General features: G+C 50.4%; 1 protein-coding gene across 1 annotated transcript in view; it reads right to left on the reverse strand.

Moving 5' to 3' along the window:
• The window catches only part of iqsec2b (IQ motif and Sec7 domain ArfGEF 2b), a 24,120-nt gene extending 4,274 nt beyond the window's left edge, over positions 1-19,846 (reverse strand). Inside the window, 13 exon segments of the mRNA XM_078086161.1 lie at positions 1-118; positions 400-499; positions 600-725; positions 810-853; positions 856-948; positions 1,499-1,665; positions 1,789-1,911; positions 2,154-2,315; positions 2,423-3,477; positions 3,570-3,887; positions 3,981-4,284; positions 10,692-10,856; positions 17,981-19,846. Coding sequence (XP_077942287.1) covers positions 1-118; positions 400-499; positions 600-725; positions 810-853; positions 856-948; positions 1,499-1,665; positions 1,789-1,911; positions 2,154-2,315; positions 2,423-3,477; positions 3,570-3,887; positions 3,981-4,284; positions 10,692-10,856; positions 17,981-18,435 — 3,230 coding nt within the window. The 5' untranslated portion in view covers positions 18,436-19,846.
• Between the last annotated feature and the right edge of the window lie 1,120 nt (positions 19,847-20,966).

Genomic DNA, 20,966 nt, shown 5'->3' on the forward strand with positions numbered 1-20,966 from the left:
TCCCTGAGGTCGCTAACAAAGCGGGTGCGGTCTTGCTGACTGGGTGCCATAAAGATGATAAGAACCTTCCTCTCCCCCCCCAGGACTGCTGAGGTCAGGCGGATGCCGTGAGGGTAGTCTATGAGATGCAAACAATAAAATACTTAAAAGGTGCCAGTTTCGAGGATTTTTCTTTGTAAATAAATGTCGTGTTGAGTCACTGTCTGTCCCCTGGGGAGGAAACACACCGGGTGACTGAGCATACAGCCCACGGATGAAAGCATTGCAATAATCTAATTTTATTAACTCTGTACTGTGGAAGGACGATTCCATCGAGCAAAACTCAAAATCAGAGATAAAAGATGATAATAATAATCATAGTCGGTAATAGATAGGACATAAGGACAAATGGCTTCTTACACGAGTTCTGGAACATGTGGACTTGCATCTCCACCAAAGGGAACGATTGTCTGAAACTATAAGTCACTGAGGTTTTCTTCTTCTGGAAGATCTTGGTCACCTGATGGGATAAGATGGATTGGACTTATTTCAGAGGGTCGATCAAATCAAACAGATTTCTTTTCCGCCGTGTCTCAAAAAGCGATGAATGTGAGTCTTACCACCAGAAGGTCGTTAAAGAGGAAAACCTCCCGTTGGTGCACTCCGGTCCTCTGCGGCCGGTTGGGGTCGGGGACCTCATACAGCTGGCAGCAACACACCAGCCTACGATGTGGAAGGGACAGCACCTATATAGAAAAATACCGTACAAATGAATAAACTTTTAACAACTTTTAGTGACGGCATATTACAAAGCCCTGTAATTTGCTCACAGGCTTCTTGCCCACAATGACTCTCTCCACTGCTTGCACTTGGACACGTGGTCATCGTTGGTCCGTAGCTCCCACTTCTGTATCCGCTGATAGATCCCAACCAGCAGGTCCCTGGGTATATCCTGACCATTGTCTACGCCTTGGGTGGAGACAGGGACAGGGATTGTTTTAGGAAATTATGTTTACCGCAACTGCGCCGCGCAGATAAAAGCTAATTATCCAGTTCATCCGATGTGAAAAGTCCGTTTTTAGTATTAAAAAGAGGAAAAAACGCAAATATTTGAGTTACTCTCTCAGTAGCAGGCTACCAGAGCGCCAACTGATAAAGTACTGCTGCGCACTACATTTCATGGCTGGACGGGGAGTTGTTATGGCTTTAACGGCCTTGTTGTGTAATGTGCTGCTGAGCAGTTGAGCGGCTGTTTAAGCCTGCGCCCCCCCCCCCCCCCCCCCGTGCATGTGAGCAGGAGAAAATGTTTAAAACCTCTGCAGGTTAAAGAAGAACCAGACCGTTGAAGGAAGACTAACTAGCTAGTGCGTTGTTGTTGAGTCTTGTGGTTCTTGTGTCACCGTACTGATAGATCACTGACAAATCTCTTTGAGATTTGATTGGCTGTATAGATTTAAGTCTCTAACTTGATGGATAGCGATACTTTGGAAAAAAAAACCAATATACATTCTTTCTGCACCTCTCAAATTCTTGATGAAGTCCTCTAGTTTCATCTTCCTCTCAGCTTTGACGTTGGGGCTGTACATGTCTGTGTTGAGGAGGATGATGGCGAAGGCTAAGATGAAGATGGTGTCTGGGTTCTGGAACTGGCGTATCAGAATTGGATTACAGACACAGTATCTCTGGCTGCATGGGAGACAGAAACAGCGTGTTCGAACATTTACATTTGGATACGACATTTGATATAATTCAGGCCTTTCTCTATTAACCCCCCCCCCAAAAAACACACTGTATTCAACGCATACAAACCTAAAAGCTTCTATGAGCCGCTCCACCTTCTGGGCTTCTCCTTGAACTTTAATCTGAGCCTGGAACTTCCTGAGAGCATCGTCCAGGTCCATTCCGGAGAAGTCCATCTCATCCACCACACAGCTGAAACACACACACATACAGCAGAGGTCACGATCTCGCCTCCCCCGGAACATTCATCACGGAACGTATTATTACATAACATTTCTAAATGGGTGAGGAGGGCAACGGGTCCGCCTCAAGGTTGCATCAACAGACCTGGCATTAAAAATGTGAGAGTATGTGTGGTGTGCACTTGGATCCGTGCATGGACTAATTATCAGAATCATCCCTGAATATGATCTCTTGTGTAGCCCGATACTCACTCTAAAACATCTTTGTTGAATTGTTTCTGTCGGTTTCCCAGGAACTCTCCGATCATCTGCCTGCTGAGGCCCTTCCTCTCCAGGATGAAGCGAGCGATCCCAACTGGAGTGTCCGAAACGAAACCTCTCTCTATCAGGTACTGGATCCCTTTCTCCGGCTTCCTATGGTCAATAAAGAAAAACACTTTCTCAACTTCGCCAGTTCAACTGTATCATCGCCATCAAAAAAAGCCCCACCATTCATGTTATTTGTGCCACGAGCCTCTTACTTGTTGAAGAGGTTGAGACCTATGCGGTACTGGCGTCTCTGCACCACGTCGCTGTTGAAGGGCGGGGAGTCCCAGCTGTGGCGGCTTTCTCTCTGGTAGGTCTGCTTTCCCAGAGGCGGCAGAGGCTCCCGCAGGCTGTCCTGGGACGAGGAGCCCGAGCTGCAGTTGACCGTCTCGTTGGAGTTGGTGGTGGAGTTGAGCGAGTCGTTGTCGCCGTCCGAGCAGCACGGCTGCTCCAGGCCGCCGGGAGGCAGCGCGGTGGAGGAGGAGGAGGACAGAGGGGTGGTGGGGGGCTGCTGGGGGGAGGAGGACGACGACTGCGTGTCGGGGTACTGGTGGTGGTGGATTGGGTGGTGGTGGTGGTGGTGGTGCGCCGCCACTTGGTGGGGGATGTGTGTGGGCATGGGTCTGGCCGGGGCTCGGGTCTGGCCCTGGGCAGCCGCCGTGGAGGAAGGGCGGGTGCCCGTGGAGGGGGAGTTCTTGAGGGTCCCCTGGGGGGAGCAAGCCCCCACCCCGGGCTCCTGCTCGTAGACCAGCTGTCGGGTCAGCGAGCCCCGATCTGAGCGGTCGCTGGTGTCCACGGAGCTGTCGCTGGGCGGCTCGATGGTGAGGAGAGGCAGATGAGCGCCCCGCAGACGGTAGTCCCTGCACTCGGTGCACGGGGTGCTGCGTCGACTGTTGCTGCTACCCCCTCCCTCGGTGTCCCGGCTGTCTTCACGGCCTCCGACACCACCGCCGGGGCCCCAGTACTCGGTGTCCGTGCTGCTGGGCGCCCGGTCCAGGGACAGCGGGGACGTCGGCATGCCGTCGTCCATGTAGAGGGTGACGTCGCTGTAGGAGGTGGCCGTGCTGTCGCCGTGCATGCTGAGTCCCCCCCCTGCTCCCCTCGCCCGCTCTCCCAAACCTCTCTGGGAGGAAGGATTGCTGCTGCTGCTCCACACGCACTCCCCAAAGTCTTCACTGATGCCGCCGCCCTCCCTGCTGCCCTCCTGGGAGTCATCGCGACCCGCGCGACAGGTAAGGGCGTCGTCTATGGAGTCGGCTAAGGACTTGACCTGGAGGGGGACACAGCGAGCCCATCGTCTCAGAGAGTACATTTTACGTATTGAGGGAGGGCTCATGGTGCCAGTACTTTGTCTTGTCTCACCTGTTTGGAGAAGGAGTCCTCCAAGTGCGTGTAGTCCCCCGGGCGGTCCGGGTCGGGCGAGTGAGGAGGCCCTATGGCCACGGTGTGGGTGAAGTTGGTCTGCGTCTGGGCCTGCTGCTGAGGCTGTCGCTCGTCGAAGGAATACTGCAGTCTCATGTTGGACAGGATGATGCGGCGCGTCATGCGGCTCTCTGACGCGGAGGTCCGGAGGCGCTCAAAGTTCTTGTTCATCCGGTACTGCCTGAAGGCCGTCTGAATGGTCCTGGCGGCTCGGCGACTTACAAAGGAGCCGCCGTACTTTCTCTCCAGCATCTCCACCTGGCGAGGAGAAGAACACGTGACAACTGGACATCTACGCTAGCGGCTTTCGGGTAGGACCAAAGAGCGCAAGCATTCGGCGTCGATCGATACCTTCTTATCCTGCAGATCCGTTGAGAGCTCATAGCTGTCCGAGAGGGCCTTGCATCTCTTGTTCTCCTCTTCCTCTTGCTTGCGGAGGGCCAGGCTGGCAGGCTGGTGGCGTGTTCGCAGGGCCCAGGCCAGGCTGGCTGAGCTGGGGGCGGACACGCATGGAGGGGCCCTGGATCCGGCGGGCGCGCTGCTGGTCCTGCTGTCAGTGTAGCGCTCTGAGCCGCGCAGGTAAGGCTTCTGGCTGAATGGCGTCTGGATGTCTTTGTGAGTGGCCGTCTCTGTACACTGGACGTCCCCGTCCACACTGCAGGCGGGAGAAAAAAAATGAGCGGGAGCTTTTGCAACGAGTCCGAAGTAGCTCCACCGAAATGTCCTGCCAAACTCTTTTTAAGTGAAACGATACTAAATCAATAGTACTTAAGACTGTAGATATAAAGGACTTACATGTAAAGCTTAGAGCGGCGAAGAGTTAACCATCTCTTGGTGGAGCTCATGGTGAACTCGTGTCACCTGTGAATTCTTGTTGTTTGAGCACGTGCCAAAGCCGCCAGAGATCTGACAACATTAACCCTCTACATTGTGAGTTGATGAGCCAATCGGCATAAAGGTCTCGGTCCTCTATCTCTTTACTTTATTGATTCAGTTAATATACTACAAAGTGTAGCCAAGCCTTACAGGGCTCTGCCTTTATCTGCGTCTCACTTTCCTGTTCCCTATTTCAGTCTCTGTCAAACTCTGTGTGTCTGACACGAAATAGTGACAGCACCCTCAGAGGAGTCATCTACCGCTAAAACACACTGACAGGAAAGACCAGGTTGTTACGTGTCACTTCGGCTCACTGTGAATTATAGTGAGATCAAAGCACATCAGCTCCCAGATTCACTCCCACTCATTCACACAGGTGTGAAAGCAAGCAGCAGGGACAAACAAATCCCCAGCAAAGTATAGCTGGATTCCAAAAAGGGGGCGAAGTCCTATTTGGAGTAAAAACCCAAAACGTTTCAGGATTCCAGTAAGTCCAGAGAGCTTCGGGCGTCCTGTTGGGACTGTTCGCCCAGACGACTACGGTCACATGCTGTTTTTTACATTTCCTTGTGTTGGCCACACCCCCTGGCTGTCCCACAACAAGGCTGAGAGCACATAGCCGGTCAGGGATGTGTGGCCGCATCGCATTCAGCACAAAGAAACTTCCACTGGGCTTTGAATCACACATTAATACAGACGACGAAAAGGCTGGAAATGAAATGGATGCCTTGTTGACTGTAACCATTTGGGCTTTGAGTGGGTCAGCTAATGTCTTCCTCCCTGACTCATTGTGTTATCATTGTGCCGGTATTCCACTGCACTTCCTGTGTTAGTGTTTGGCCGCCCACAAACAGGACATGTAGAGAAAAGCTACTCAGGAAGAAGGAAATAACTATAGTTCAATCTCTTTTTGTTTTAAACTGCAATGCCATAACATGAACATACCACGTGTCGTTACCTTTGCGAGACTCCTCGGAGTGGACAGAAAGGAGGAATGTTGTACAATGCACGGTATTTTCAGCAGGACATCCTGTGCCTCCAAGCAACACATGACCCGGCTAAATTATAGAGCAGCATTAAGGACAACTCCATTTTGTTGCATAACACGAGAGTCATGCAAAAGCCAGCTGATAAAAAAAAAGATGCAATTCTGACATCTGCAGGAAAGCCTGCATAACACCAATTAAGTTTAAGTATACATTCATACTAAAACGTATGTATATATTACATAGGTATATCGTATACATATATACCTGCTCTGCTGTTTCCAGGAAATTTAATTACATGACAATTTCCTTTGTTTTCATTTTGAGCAAATTAATAATGAGCAACAAGTTACCGGACACAACATACATCTCTTTTTTTTCTTTCTCCGTTCAGCATCGTTTATCATTCCTCCTCCTCTGCTCCTTAAATAGAGAAACTGAGAAGCGGGAGGGGGTTGCTTGGTGACGGTTGCCGTGGGACCTTTGTGGGCGGCGAGGCCGTTGTTAGGATGAGAAGCGTAGTTGCCATGGCAATGTGTTGACTGTTAACACCATTCAGGTGGGTGATGATGATGCTCCACAGGTTGTGAATGACAGTCTGCATAATACTTCATGTAATGCAGCTGAAAAAACAGAACGTATCTGAGAGCGATGCAAGGACAGCGTTGTCTATACACGTTCATTTGTTGAAAATGGAAGCCTGAGTTCATCTTGTCTTTGTACCATGTGAAGAGAAGATGATGTCATCTTCAGGGTTGCTTAAGAAATGCTCCTTTTAAGGAATGGAAACTAGGCTGTGTGCAGTGCCAACAGGTAGCCACAAGCCGGGACTCAGCTTCACTGTAGCGTCATGCACATCAGCAGGACCAGATGGTATTTTCATTCAACTCAGTCACAGAAAACCTAAAATACATGCAACACGACGACAGGGAGTCACAAGTCCCGTCTCACGAGTTTGTCTCTGAATATTCACAGCTGCTCCTCGCATAGATTTTATACCTCCGTAATATTCGAACGCCCGTCGTCATCTGTTCACGTCTTACAGAGAAGGAACGTGGCTCAACAATCACTGAAGAAATCTGTGGTTTTTATCTCCACAGTCCAAGAGCAGCATTTGAAATTCTCCCTCGGAGCTTTAAGAGGAAGACCGTCGAGCTCAGAAATCCCTATTAAAACTCTCCAGGTTTGCTGAAGTTATTGATACCAAATAAATGAATTGCCGACTGATTCTCTCACCCGAGGGCCTGGCAACACACCTCCAAGCGTGCATGAATTAAACAATACTTTCTTGTGAGCGAGAGCCAAGCGGTGATGGGCGAGCTGAGGATGATGTACGAGCATAAAGTTTGCTGTATAAAACATGAGCGCGACCACATCTCTGCTGGCATCTGCACCTCATTACTTATGTAAGGAACCCTGTATTCCTGTCACAGTGCCAGAGAGGAAGACTGCCTCTCTCTCTCTCATAAAGACCCCCCCAGACTTCCACTACCGGCAACCGTTTAATTGGAGCCGGGACAGATGGTGTAAATCTAATAAACAGGGAAGTTATCGCCAATGTTGTTGTGAGAATGAACGACGCAGGGCGGGAATCGACGAGCTGCAGTGAGGGGGATTGAGAGGTGAATGAGGGTGCAGGCCCTGCCTCCCATCCCTCGCTCATGTAATATTGATACGCTGACTCTGCATGTGTGTGTGTAAAAAAAAAAAAAAAAGAGCGGCTGTGCCATCGAACCCGCAGCGGGACGAGGAGACCAGGGGATTAACCTCTGCCTGCCACGGGGGGGCAATCATTTCATCGATCTGTCCGTCGACTCATTTCCACTCTGACTCGGAGCATCTCATATCTAATGTCTTTATCGTAATATCAACTCCATTTGTTTAGCATCTGTAGAGTAGAGAGTAAAAGTCTATAAATTAGGTTTAAAGAAGTGATTTGCAAGAAGTTTTGGGGGGTTGTTCAAAATCCAAGGTTGTCCTGGTGGCGGAAAACACGGTCACCTTGAGCCATGAGGGGCCCCCGCCTGGCTGCGAGCTGGCCCAACATTCAGAGGTCAACATTTCCTCTACAAATTTTGGTGCCGGTCCCGATCTGTAAAATCGTAAAAATCTATTCCGAAATAAACAAGGAGATTACAGCGAAAGGCCGGAATTGGGCGATCTTCCACCTGTGTTAATTTTGTTGATTTTCAGCCGATATCAGAAAGCCCAATGAGACAAATGTTTCAGTCATGAAAATAAATTCACTCCTGGAAAAAATCCTTTTAAAAAGTGATCCTTTTCTTTCAAAACGTAAAGGAAACAATCGAATCATTCATGGTCGGATCGGAGCATTCCTCCACCGCCAAACACTCCTCTGCCACTTCCCTGTCTCAAGCTGTGTGGTTCCCAACACACACACACACACAGACACACACACACAGACACACACACAGACAGAGATGCACGGCTTCGTTTGTCGGCGGCCTTCACGTTGAATCCAGGTGGATTAAGAGATAAAAATCCTTGTGTGTTGTTCGCAGGTCTGCAGAGGGATGCGTCAGAAAATCAGCAGTGTTCCGTAAGCAGATTCTCATCAGATAATCGCTGGAAAGTTGAATGGAGAGAGAATGAAGTCTTATGTAAACAGGCCGGCAGACAAAGTCATGTAGACTTTGTAGGAAAATGACTTATTCTTTCCTCCGTGTTCTGGGAGGAGACGTTGACCCATTTTCGGATTGAGTCACTCATCTTTTGTACAGCTCATTACGACCTAAGCGCTCACATATCCCACTGCTGACTTCACGCTTCTATTGTAGTCGACAAACGCTCCTAATTTAAAATGAGATAACACATTTTTTTGTTCAAAAAACAATTATGCCTTGTGTCCTTGTGTCGGGATGTAGCTGCGTTTGACAGCCGTGCCCGTCAGGCAGATTCTCCGGACTTTGTCATGTGAAAGGAATGCGCTCACACAGGTACCTCAAACCAACATCTAATTGTTCTTTTCTTTTATTAATGTTGTATGAACGGCCTCAAATTACCATCAGCACCCAACCTACACTATAATTACCTTTTGGGTCACCTCAAAAATATGTCCCTCTTTACTTCAAGAGGAGGAAACTGGCTCCAACCACTTGTCCTTTAAGGCGCGACGTCGCCACGGTGACAAGCGCCGTCAAATGAACGCTTGAGGCAGTTTGACAAGTGAAACAAAAGTGAGGAAGAAAAAAAAAACAGAAAGAATCCTTACCATGTAGCTTTCTCTCCCTCTCTCCCTCTCTCCCTTATATGACAGCTACATAATTCCCTCCCTCTGGCCAGCTTTACTTTCACTTTATTGCATAACATTTACCACCCCCCCCTTTGAAAGCAAACATGTCTGAGCAATGAAAGGAGGAGACTAAGAGACACCGAAGAAGAAGAAGAAGAGCATAATTTTATTGCAAAGTAGTGGATGTTTTTGCTGGTGGTTAACCTCGACGTCTGTGCTGCGGTGGTGAACGCAGGTGGGACGGAGGAGACACGTGGGGGGGTTGAAGCGGAGCTTTCAATTGAAAAGTGAGGCAACCAATGTGGTCGAAACGGCCTTGGATGAAAATAGCAGGTTTATTAGTTTAATTCTTTCTTTCCTCGGAAAGAAAGTCTTTTCTGTAATATCAAATGTTAATATTGGCTGTATTTGTAAGTAAATCATGCGTACGTCAATGAGTGTCCTGAGAAACAACAAGCACAAAAGGTTTTGTGATTTACTTTAGAAATAAAGATCACCTACTGACACACTTTTGGCAAAAAATAAAATAACCAGGTTTTCACCAGCAATAGTAAATATGCTACATTCGAGGATTATGCTAACTGGGAATTGCCTGTGATGCTCGAGGCATGCTGGAGGCGAGTGAGGCGGGTGTGTACGAGCAGCATTCCAGCGTGACTGAAACAACACAGAGCAATTACAGCAACAAGTGATGAGGTGTCTTCAGGAACTAGATTTGTTTTTATTCTGCTCATAATCAAACCCTCAAATCCCTTCGTGAGTAAACACGCACACAGATAACGCTTGGCTTGGCTTGGCTATTATGCCGTTGCGTGATGGGAGGGGGGGGGGGGGGGTGACTAGTGAGCACATCCGACCTGACGGGAGTCAACTAGCGGCGTTTGAGATGAGCTCCGTGTTACTGCTGCAAGAAAAGAAATGAGAAGAAGAAGACAACATGGAGATTCCTTCTTCCTTTAGCGTTAATCAATGCACAGGCCAGATGACACATGAATGAACCAACGATAGCACGACTGTCACAAAGACTACACGTTTGCATGCTTTTTTTTGGGGAGGGGGGGTGGGGTGCACAGTGAGCACAGTGAGGTGTCCCGTTGTTCTGGCAGCACAAAACCGCGACAGTCTTTTTTTCCGGAGGTGACAAACGGGCGAGTGAGTCGTCGTGCGGTCAGCGAGACGACGGGCTACTGCGGCCTGAGGCGGGACAACAGAACTGATGGGAACCCTCATCCTCACCCGCCTCCCTTGGAAAGCAACGCGGGGCGAGACGGAGCACAGACAGACAAGACGGGGAGAGAGAGAGAGAGAGAGAGAGAGAAGGACAGATGAGGACAGAGTGACGCACACGAGCAGAAAGCAAAACAGCTGGAAGCCAGAAGAGCCGAATGCAGGCGGCATCTTTTTAGCTGAAACGGTGACATAACTGGCATCTTTATTTAAAAAAACAAAACGCGGCATTCGCCACACACCGAACGCGCGCACGTCACCAAGGCCGTTAGATGGCAGTGTTGGAGCGTCATCGCGTGATGGGGGGGGGGGGGGGGGGGGCTGCAAATGAGGGGTAGGTGAGAAAAAGAGGGCGAGAATCGGCCGGGTTCACATGTGACTGGGTACACTTCGGTCTCACAGCTCATCGAGTAGAGGACTGCTGTCCTCGCGCTCACTGTGCTGCGCTTCTCCAAGACCAACTCCAGCTATTAGTCACACCTCGGGGGAGGAGGGGGATTGGGGTGTGTTGGGGTGGGGGGGTGAAAGGCTGGGAAGGCAAAGAAAGTGATGGTGACTGCGGGAGAGATCTGAGGGGTTCTTGCAGGTGAATTACGAGGCCTTTTCTAACATGTGACTGGGTTGTTGTGGAGAGGAAAGGGGGGGGGGGTGGGGGGGGCACTTCTACTGTGGTCCCGTACTCACTGTTCTCAGGCCCTGCGGGGGTGGGGGGGCCCTTACCTGTCCTCCCGCTGTACGCTCCGGTCGGTGGAGGGGCAGCAGTACTGATGGAGGCTCGCGAAGCCGTGAACGGTCAGACTGGTGGGGAACGCGGGCGGAGCGCGGGCCGCCGTGGGGGTGCTGGGAGCCGAGGTGGGCTGCCCGGAGGTGGACGGCGGACGGACGCTTGACAGGAAAGGACCAGAGACGGACGACACACACACACACACACGTAGAAAGCAGAGAAAACAGACAGACACACACACACACACACAGTCAGCGGCGAAGCACAGCGACAGAGAGAGACAAAGGACACAGCGTTTGTGGAGCGGTGAAGGGCACTTTTAGAAAAAGAAAAAAAAGAAGAGAGGTTTGGGTCGCAGGTGTTTGCTGAAATCAACCACGCGGAAGATATTACAGCTGGAAGTCTGAGGTTTATAAGAGAGGCCGGAGAAGCCGGAGTCCTTAAACGAGAAACTTCCAACCACTCCGGGTGATTACATAACGGCTTTGTGCCGGTTCGCTGCGGAGCTCATCGAAGAACCACTTTCTGTAATGCATGCAAAAGCGCACATGTGACACAAAGGCCTCCCTGCAGGAGATGGAGATGCTCCATCTGCAGCTGAAGAGCGAGCAGCGGTGGGGATCAGGCTGTTAAATGGCAGCCGGTCCTCTCGCACGAGGAGGGGGGGGAGGGAGGGGGGAGAGGGGGAGGGGGGCGAGGCGAGGGACGAGCGGTCCTTATGTCGGAACCAAAGCGCGGCAGGAAGTGACGCGGCGAGAAGACTCTTATTTGTCAATAACGAGTCAAACCAACGATTGATCGTTTCGTGATGATGCGTTGCCATGGCAGCTAAAGCATCTTTCTTTTGTCAGTGCCATTGAGCTCGGTTGTTGTCCAAGAACTATTAAAAGGGTATTAATTACACTCGGTGTTCCACTGGGCAACACGCTGCTCCGTCGACTTGAACAATGGTAACACCGTTTATTTAGACACAAACCCATGCACACCACCCTGCTCATGTAAACGCACACTGCGACGACCCAAAAAATAGTCCCCGACAAACAAAGTGTAAGCTAAAAACCAGCAGATCCCGGCTTCAACTGAGATTCAATATTTTTCTAAAGGGGAATCAATATATTGTTTATTTAACCATAATAAGCAACTGCTTCTCTACTCTGACTTAAAAGGTCAAGTCAGTGTTATGTATTTAATGCAGGTTCAACGCTTAAAAATAAAAAAATCTTTTCATGGGATTTGCTAAAACACACCACCAGCTTGAGAGAGAAGTTATGAGCCTGAATCCATGACTGCCACAGAAAAAAAAAAGCTTTAAAAACACACAACCGCCCTCCTTTCGTTGACACCTCCATAGAATAACAAAGCACACATGCTGCCCACACGCGCACACTTCTCTCTCTGTCATCAGCCGACGCGCACCGACCACGAAGAGGAGAACCGGGGTCCGCAGGGGGGGGGGGGGGGGGGGGGCGCGTGGTGTGAGCATCGGGGGAAGTTGGGGCTGAATGGGGGGGGGCGGGCGAGTGGTACACATCGGGGTGGCGCGCGTGGGAGACGTCGAACACGGGTGGAAATGGTCCACCATGATCCCTGAGGGGGGGACGTGGGGAAGGAGGAAGAGAGGGGGGGGGGGAGAGGTGAAAATGGGACGAGGGGAGGGATGGTTTCGCTGCTGCAGCGTTTCCCTCGAACCTGTGTGCAGCGGCGCGGGGGTGTCGGCGTGTGGGTGAGACACTATGTATAGAAGAGCGAGGAGCGCGAGAGCAGGAAGGCATCACACCTGCGCTCCACCAGTAGCCCGCGGGACGGAGGGCGCTGTTTTTTTTGTTTTGTTTTTAAATCAGAAAAATCTGTCAATCCCACCGTGGAACGACCACGTTTCATCTTTCAAATTGTGTCTTAAGAAACTACGGGTGTAGGAGCTCACTGCGTCATCCCGCCTCCAGCACGTCACCCGCATGACAGTCGTTTGATATAACACGCACGCTGCGTTGTAGCCTAAAGTTGGGCCCCCCACCCCCGGCCCCCCACACCCACCTTCAAACAACTTCTTCCACAATTAACTGCTTAGGCCGAGAGCTTGAATCTGCTTGGCAACAGTGCGGCCTGTGTGGGGGTGTTGAGTGCCAGGCAGAAAGCACCGGCAAGCAGGGGCCCGGTTACAGTTAAGACTCGTGTACGTCACCTGCTGGGCCCCCCACGTCAGAGTGTGAAAGAGCTTTGGGTTTTTTTTGCGTTTGATTTCCAACCGGATATGATTCATCCTACGGGGACACACTGGACGTCCTTTAAATGTGATGAGGGAGACACGCGAGGAAAAAATCACCAAGATTCCCCACCGAACCGCCATTCAACCCCTATGCAATCTCTCCTCTCCACCTCTCTCCACCTCTGTACTCTCCATCTCTCCTCTCCACCTCTCTCCAATCCACCTCTGTACTCTCCATCTCTCCTCTCCACCTCTCTCCACCTCTGTACTCTCCATCTCTCCTCTCCACCTCTCTCCAATCCACCTCTGTACTCTCCATCTCTCCTCTCCACCTCTCTCCACCTCTGTACTCTCCATCTCTCCTCTCCACCTCTCTCCAATCCACCTCTGTACTCTCCATCTCTCCTCTCCACCTCTCTCCAATCCACCTCTGTACTCTCCATCTCTCCTCCTCTCTGCACTCCAACTTTCTCCTTTCCATCTCTCCTCTCCACCTCGATCCACTCCACCTCTGTACTCTCCATCTCTCCTCTCCGCCTTTCTCCGCTCCATCTCCATCCCTCTCCATCTCTCTCCATTTCTCTCCACCTTTCTCCGCTCCATCTTTCCCCTCTCTCCATCTCTCCACTTCTTTCCATATCTCTCCTCTCCATCTCTCCATTCTGCATCTCTCGCCCACAGAGTTCTTAACAGGAGAGCTCACAGCGTTCCCACGGTAACCGGCCTCCCTGCTTCTGCTGCGTGGAACGTGCGCACACGAGGGTTTGACAACCCCCCCCCCCCACACACACACACACACTACACACTCCGAAATCCCCCCCACACACACACGCGCACACACTCCGAAGTCCCTCCCCCCTCCTGCCTAATAACGAAGCGAGGCCGCTAATCTCTGCGCTAATTTACCACGGCTGTTGAGCCGACACTACACAGCTGCAATTTAAAACAAAGCAAAATAGGGGGGCAGAATCAGGATATTTAAACAAAACCCACCCCCTCCTCTTCCTCCTTCTCCTCCTCCTCCTCCCACCACTATATAGGTGAGGTAAGTTAAAGGGATGGAGGAAATGTAATTTGGTAAGCGCCTCGAGGACAGCTTTACAGTTTCCACAGCAACTAAACAGTATTTCTCTTACATCTTTCTGTGAAAAACTGTAAATCAAAGCTATACGTCTCCATAACATTTCAGGAGAGACTCCTGGGATACTTTGGAAAAGACATTACCAAAGACTGGGTTGAAAAAAAGGAATGGATTAATTATCAGAATTGCTTCCACTGTCTTATGTAACATCTCCGTCTGCAGTACACCTTTGAGCCACACGAGGGAGCATAATTGTTTGCATTGTTCTGCATCTTCTAACATTGAATGAAAGACGCATTTATTTGGTGTCATATATCATGTCTAATACATGCATAAAACAAAGTGGTGATGTATAAAACATAAAAATGTATACACGTCTTATACATAAAAGAAAGAAAGAAAGAAAGAAAGGAGGAGGTAAGGTGATGTGTCAGGGAGCAGAACCATATGCAGTCTGAGACTCTTGGTGGTAAAAAGCTCCGTCTGTCTGCTCACATGAAATCTGCCACTTCTGTCGCCACATCTTTTCTGTGCAATTAAACTTGACAAGGCCGGATATGCTGCCAAAAAACTGGATCTAAATAGATCTGGATCTAAATATGAATCATATTGTTTATTGTCCAAGTATATGTACGCTATGAATATACTACATGTATATATGAAAAATGGTCTATAGTTCAATGTACTTATATAAATAAAATATGATATGATTTGATTGGTTACATGTTTGTATTAGGTTTCCTTTCAGATCCACTCTGAAACCGAGACGCAACTGATCCCACTGCAAAACCAGCCGATTCTTCTGCCATCGCGTGCAGCATGCGAGCTAATACGAATGTCGAGTTTGTGCACCAAGTGTCAAGTCCCGAGTGCCTCATTGTGGTGATTACGACACGAAAAGCCAAGACCATCAGTCGGTCCTCTCTCACTTTACAACTGATCCTTGAGGATCTGTATCTTCGTGCATCCTGAGTAACATTGGCCTAAATATAAATGCCAAAAAGATTTTTTTTCTCTTCCTTTGCACACACTGTGTGAAGCCATGAACACTCACTGCACTCGAGAAGGCAGAAAAACACCACCCACGTACACTTGCCTCCCACACACACACACACACACAAACATCATTTACATCCAGCTACACTGCACATCGCAGTAATCTAATGTGCTAAATCTGGCCCGAATTAAACACTCTTTAATCCACTACGTGTCTTGGGATGGAGATCATATCGGCGAGCAAGGCTCGAAGCTTCGCTATGTTTCTGTTTTTTTTCTGCTGACTCCAGAGAGGATCAATGACCCCCCCCTCCATCACACAGGCTGCGTGGAGCAGGTCACCACAGCTGATCCTCACCCACACATTCGCCCGGGGGGGGGAGGGGGTTCAGTTCACTTCTCCAAAGTTTGCATCTGCGCTCGCGCTCAGCTTCCTCTACGGGATGCACGAGCACGCCGGTCAGAATCCATCGCGCATCGCAAGCTCTTTATTAGCGGCGAGGAAGAAGAAGACGATTCCTGCAGCTTCTCTGAGTCATATATCTGCAGCAGTGGGAGACAGCAGAGGGGGGGAGAGCGAGTGTGTGTACGTGGGTATGTGAGAGAGATCTAAAGAGAGAGAGTGTGGTGTGTGTGTGTGTGGGGGGGTTGGATGTGGGGGGGGGGGGGGCTGTAAAGGGGACCGGGGTCATGTGTCGTACAGCTACGCACATAATGAGGCTCCTTCTGAGAACCGATCTTCATTACTGGGCTTTGTACCGCCGAATCGCTGTTAATCCCACAAAGCGGGTGGAGTAACGCTGAGGGGGTGGAGGTGGGGGCACCTTTGAGCGTGGCTCGTTGGAGCTCCTGAACGCTCCCATTGTGACAGCGAGAGCGAAGTGGAGGTTTTTTATTGGGGAGGAGCGGAGGGGGGTTTATGTAATAACACGGCTCACTGGGACCTCAACCTCACGCCCCTCTTCCCTCTCGTCCCACGACGTCACCGTGGGTCACATTAGCTGCGTATTAGCGGACGTCCCAGGTGATGTCATACCATGAACACGCACACACACACACACACACACACACACACACAAACCAAAAATACACACCACAGACACGCAGCGGTAATTATCACCCTTGGGCCGGTGGTAATTACACACTGGTCACAGTCATTAATCTCTTGTGCACTGTGTGTGTACTTGTGTGCCAGCCTCTTTCACACACACACACACACACACACACATGGGATCATCCTAAACGCACTTGTGTGACCTCTTCCCAAAATAACAACAACAAAAAACAAACATCTGCCGTGTCCCACTGCCACGTTGCGTCGATGCCCTCCGACCCGCTGCTTCTCCGTGAGGTGAGAGGGTGAGAGAAGGGGAGGGGAGGAGGGGAGAGGGGGGAGTTTATTCCATGCCCTAAAACTAAAAGTTGTGGGTTACGTGAGAGCGCAGGGCGACGGTGCGCAAAAGAAACCCCAAAATCTAATGGGACAAAAACAAAGGCAGCTCTCGGAGCCGTGCCTTCTCCGGCCCCGGCTCCCCCCTCTCCCCCCTCTCCCCCTTGTTGACAGATGGTAAATATGTGTATGTGTGTGTGTGTTCCACCCTTTCTCTTTTAGACTCAGGCCCACGGAGTAAGGTCACGCAGTCGCTCTCCTCCCCCCCTTGTCACCCTCCCTCCCACATCTTCCTTCTGTCTCCTCCTCCGATGCGAGCCGTATGCTGCGCCGCCGGTGACGGATTTTCTTGTGCGCATCTGATCCGTTATGAGGGGGAAAGGGCTTTTTTTTTTTTTGTCGTTGACCCGAGCTAATAGGCCAGCTTTGGTTCTGGGCTGAGTCACAGCCAGACAGGGACAATATGGCTCTGCTGCGCGGGCGACTGTTGGTAGAACGTGACACCCTTCATACGCCACGGCGGTCGGAGCCACGGATCCAAACGTCTGATCAGCCAGATCTTCTCTCCACACTCACAATTCCTCACCGCGTTCGACACCTGCAGCAATAACCAATATGTGCTTCTGCGGAATGACTAAGTCGTCCCCCGGGGCGGGGGGCAAGAGGGATTTGATGAAGTCTGAATTAATCACGGACGGGAGGATTGGGGCCGTAAGACAACAAGATAGTGAGCGAAATCCAGAGATAATTAGCGGGATCGCTCGGAGAGGTGGACGGTTTCTCTGTCGCTGGGATGGAAACAAGATCTTTTGGCTGGGTGCTTTTTTTTTTTCTTGCATGAATTGCTGCCTACTCACGAAGCTTCATGCTTCCCGAACAAAAGACGACTGTGTGTGTGTGTGAGTGTGAGTGCGTGGTAAAGGAAAAGCGAGGACAGATGTGCATGCCGTTCGCCAAAGAAGCGTTCGCCGCACTCTGAAACTTCAGGTCAGCCTTGAGTTACAGAGACAGAGGGGGGGAGTGGGGGGGATGGGGGGGTGGGAGGAGGAACGGGTTGGTTCTCTTTTAAAATCAACTAGCCTACAGGTCAGAGTGAAGAGGAAAAGAAAAGAAAAAAAACGCACTTTTAGAAAAGAGTGGGTGGACATTTCATAGGGAGGGGCCTTCGCTGGTCCCGGGAAAGTTCAGGTCACCCTTTAAAGCCACAACCCTCCTGCCAGGACTCGAGTGTTCCTCAAACTACTACGCGACTCCTACGCACCTCACATAATGCACTGCCATCATTACACTAATCAAACGCTCTGCAGGCGAGAATCACACACACACACACACACACTTGCGCCACCATGAAATGGACACCTTGAGCGCACGTCGCTCTGCCCATTATCCTCCAGCGCTCTGCATAATTCCTCACGTTGGCGCATTAAAACAAAGGAAATAACCTCCTCAGGTTTGGCGGCATTACTGTGAGGATTATCACAGAGGCTGCGGCTTCGCTTCTCGATGGCGAGCACGTACCTGTCGCACCTGTTCCACACACACACACACACACACACACACACACACGTTGGATGGTCACCACTGTTGGGTTTTTTTTTGGAAAAGAACTTACTTTCTCCGCAGGGTGGAGCTGGTGTTGGTGTCCGTGCTGTCGGTGCGTTCCAGCCGGTCTCGCTCGGCGTTGGAGGAGCTGCAGGAGAGACCCCGGGTCAGCCGGGTGTGGCTCCGCCTCTCCCTTCCCGGCCCCGAGGTCGCGGGCGACGCGACGGTCGCCGGAGCCGTCGGGCCGCCACTGTTCCCGCCGCCGCCGACCCCGCCATGGTGGACGGGGACGGACGGGGGCTGGCTGTGGTTGTGGTTCTGCTCGGGGTTGTCCGAGCCGGGCGTCCGCGGGCTGCAATCGTGCCTCAGGTCCTGGTTCTCCTGGTTGACCCGGTCCAGCTGGCCCTCCAGCTCCTCGATGCGCCGCCGCTGGGTCTCCAGCAGCTTGGCCTGGCTCTCGATGATGTTGTTGAGCTCCAGGAGGTACTCCACGGCCCGGTTGGGGCTCTCCGGGCTGGTCTCCATGGCGGGAGCCCTGTCCCTGCGGGTGTGACCGCCGCCGGCCACCACCGCCACAGTTTCGACCCCGCGAGGGGGGCCGAGATCCACCCCCCCCACCAGCCCTGATGAGAGGGGGGGGAGGGAGGGACCCGACGAAGGCTCTAGTGGAGATTAACTAACGTCTTCGGGTGTTCAGAAACAGAAAGTCACAGGGGTTAAGAGGTTGAGGATCTCAGAGCGACTACATATCCCCCAATTCCAGGGCAGGAATGACAATTACAGCATCTTAGTGGCCATTGAGAATATTGCAATGCCGAGAATAGAGTTCACAGCTCAAGAAGAAGCTCAACACACTGTTGACCGTTGGTTTTCCTGAAGTCACGGTCATTTTTAAAGACCCCGCCGAATCAGCGCGGAGCGTTTCAAGAGTTTGGGACGTCATGATGAATATCAACTCATGAAGCAAAAGATGTTGTAAAGAACAGATGGGGGTAAGGGAGGGACGGAAGGGGGCGGGCATCTCTAAATGAGGCTGATGAATAATCTATGGTGAACTTAAACTGGCTTTAATGAATCCGAGCGAAACAAAATAATTTAAAAAAAAGGGAATAAGCCGCATATCAAATTGTCCACTCATCTGTGACATGTGTACTCATTTCACAAAACACCACATATTCAACAAGAACTCTTTAGCCTCCTCGACATGCAGGGGGAATGAGGAGGGATAGAGGGGTAATGGGGGAGGCGGGGAGGTGGAGGAGGGAGGAGGGGGAGGGGGGGGTGATGTTATTTAAGATCGACCACTAATAATCAGGCGCTGTCAATCATTACATAAGACAGAACACGCTGCTCCCGCCCACGTTGAACATCCCCGCAGTCTATCATCGTCGCTTTCAACCCATGGCTCCATGTGTCTCTACCGCACAGAAAGTCACCACCGGCGGCTCACGAGGTCCATTCTGGAGGTCCGGGTCCTTCACCTTCTGGTCCGACAAGATCTACATCCTATAGTGCCTTAAATTCACATCGGTCCCCTGTTGCGTGTCATCCTATAGAATGGAAAGACGAGTTCACTTCCACGCCTCCGTACAGAAAAAAACACTCTCGCTCGGAAGCTCAAATAATAATAACAACACTTCCCCTTCTTATGAAAAATTAAAAAAACAAAAAAAAACAACGACTGTTCGGAATAGAATTGATCGCCCGAGCGTCTCGATAGGCTGATGCGGAGGTCGGGGAAACAAAATCTTTGAAACTGTACTTTAGGCGCAGACCTGGGGTCGGTTGAGTTATTCCTACTTATCTGAGAGGACTTGCTTCGTGCGGGTAAAAATCCGTGCTGAATCTTCCGTGCAGGTGGAGCGGCAACACGCGCGCACAAGGTTTCGCTTTCTAGCGCGTCTGAACCGCAGCGATTCTTGTGTGTTTGTGTGTGTGCGGCGTTTCCTTCCGAGCGCATTTGTGTGAAGGCAGCGTGAAGGGCGTGCAACATCCGGCTGAGAGTTTCAGAATAAGAGAGCGGTGAAGGTTACGCGGGTGGCGCGCGTTGTTCTTTAGCCCCCTCAAATAATTTGGCATTAATTGGCTTTAAAAACAAATCTTGGTGATGTCATGAGATTAAACTATTGTTTCTTACTAGCCCAAGTTCTTTAAAGCTCCAACGTGCTATATATCCTTTTTACAGGATATGATATATACTACTAACAACAATATCAATATATTATTAAAAAAATAAGGACATTTGATTGTGTCAATGGTGTATGTTTGCATGCGGGTCAGTGGGAGAGAGAACCGGCCTCGTTTTTGTGGAAAGGATATTTATGAGCAACAGCAATGCTATGTAAAACAGCTATAACATAACACCTAAAACAATGAATAAATGGGAAATACACTAGTAAGAACGTATTTACAAAAAACAATTAAATTGTGTTCTAAGCCTATTGTTAAACATTTCATAGCCTCGTGGCGAAGTGTAGGAATGTCATTTTATTTTGAAGGTACGACCCCCTCGTTCTATATTTGTGACTGGGTGGTTGCTGGAATCAGGAATGTACATGTAAAATAAAAACAGCCTAAAACCAGTGCAAGTAACTCATTCTGCTCCGCTCAACAATTCTCTATAATCTATTTTCAAATTCACAATTTTTTTTTTACCATCATAACTCTCGCCGAAGTAGTTTTATGTCCACTTATTAATCTGACTCGTTATGCGGTGCGACTGGATTGCCGTCGCGATAATTCTCCTGACGTGTGATGGGTTGCATCTTTAGGACAGCACGGGAGAAAGGTGTTATTTTTAGTGGCAGCACCTGAGTGCTCGTATCTGAACCGAGGCACGAGATATAAATCCACCCGCTCGGAGGAGGAACATCTGACATCAGGCCGCGAGCTGAGCGCGCGTGGGAAATGTAGAAACAGTCTTCTCGCAAAACGCAGGTTGAATCATTCTGTGACAAATCTGTCGTTTATTATTCTCGCGCACACCTCCCGTTCTGTTTTCTGAATACACAGCCTACTTCTGGGCATCATTTTACGCACAAGTGCGCGCACACCCA

This window comes from Gasterosteus aculeatus, chromosome 2 (assembly GCF_964276395.1).
Source record: "Gasterosteus aculeatus chromosome 2, fGasAcu3.hap1.1, whole genome shotgun sequence".
Taxonomy (NCBI): domain Eukaryota; kingdom Metazoa; phylum Chordata; class Actinopteri; order Perciformes; family Gasterosteidae; genus Gasterosteus; species Gasterosteus aculeatus.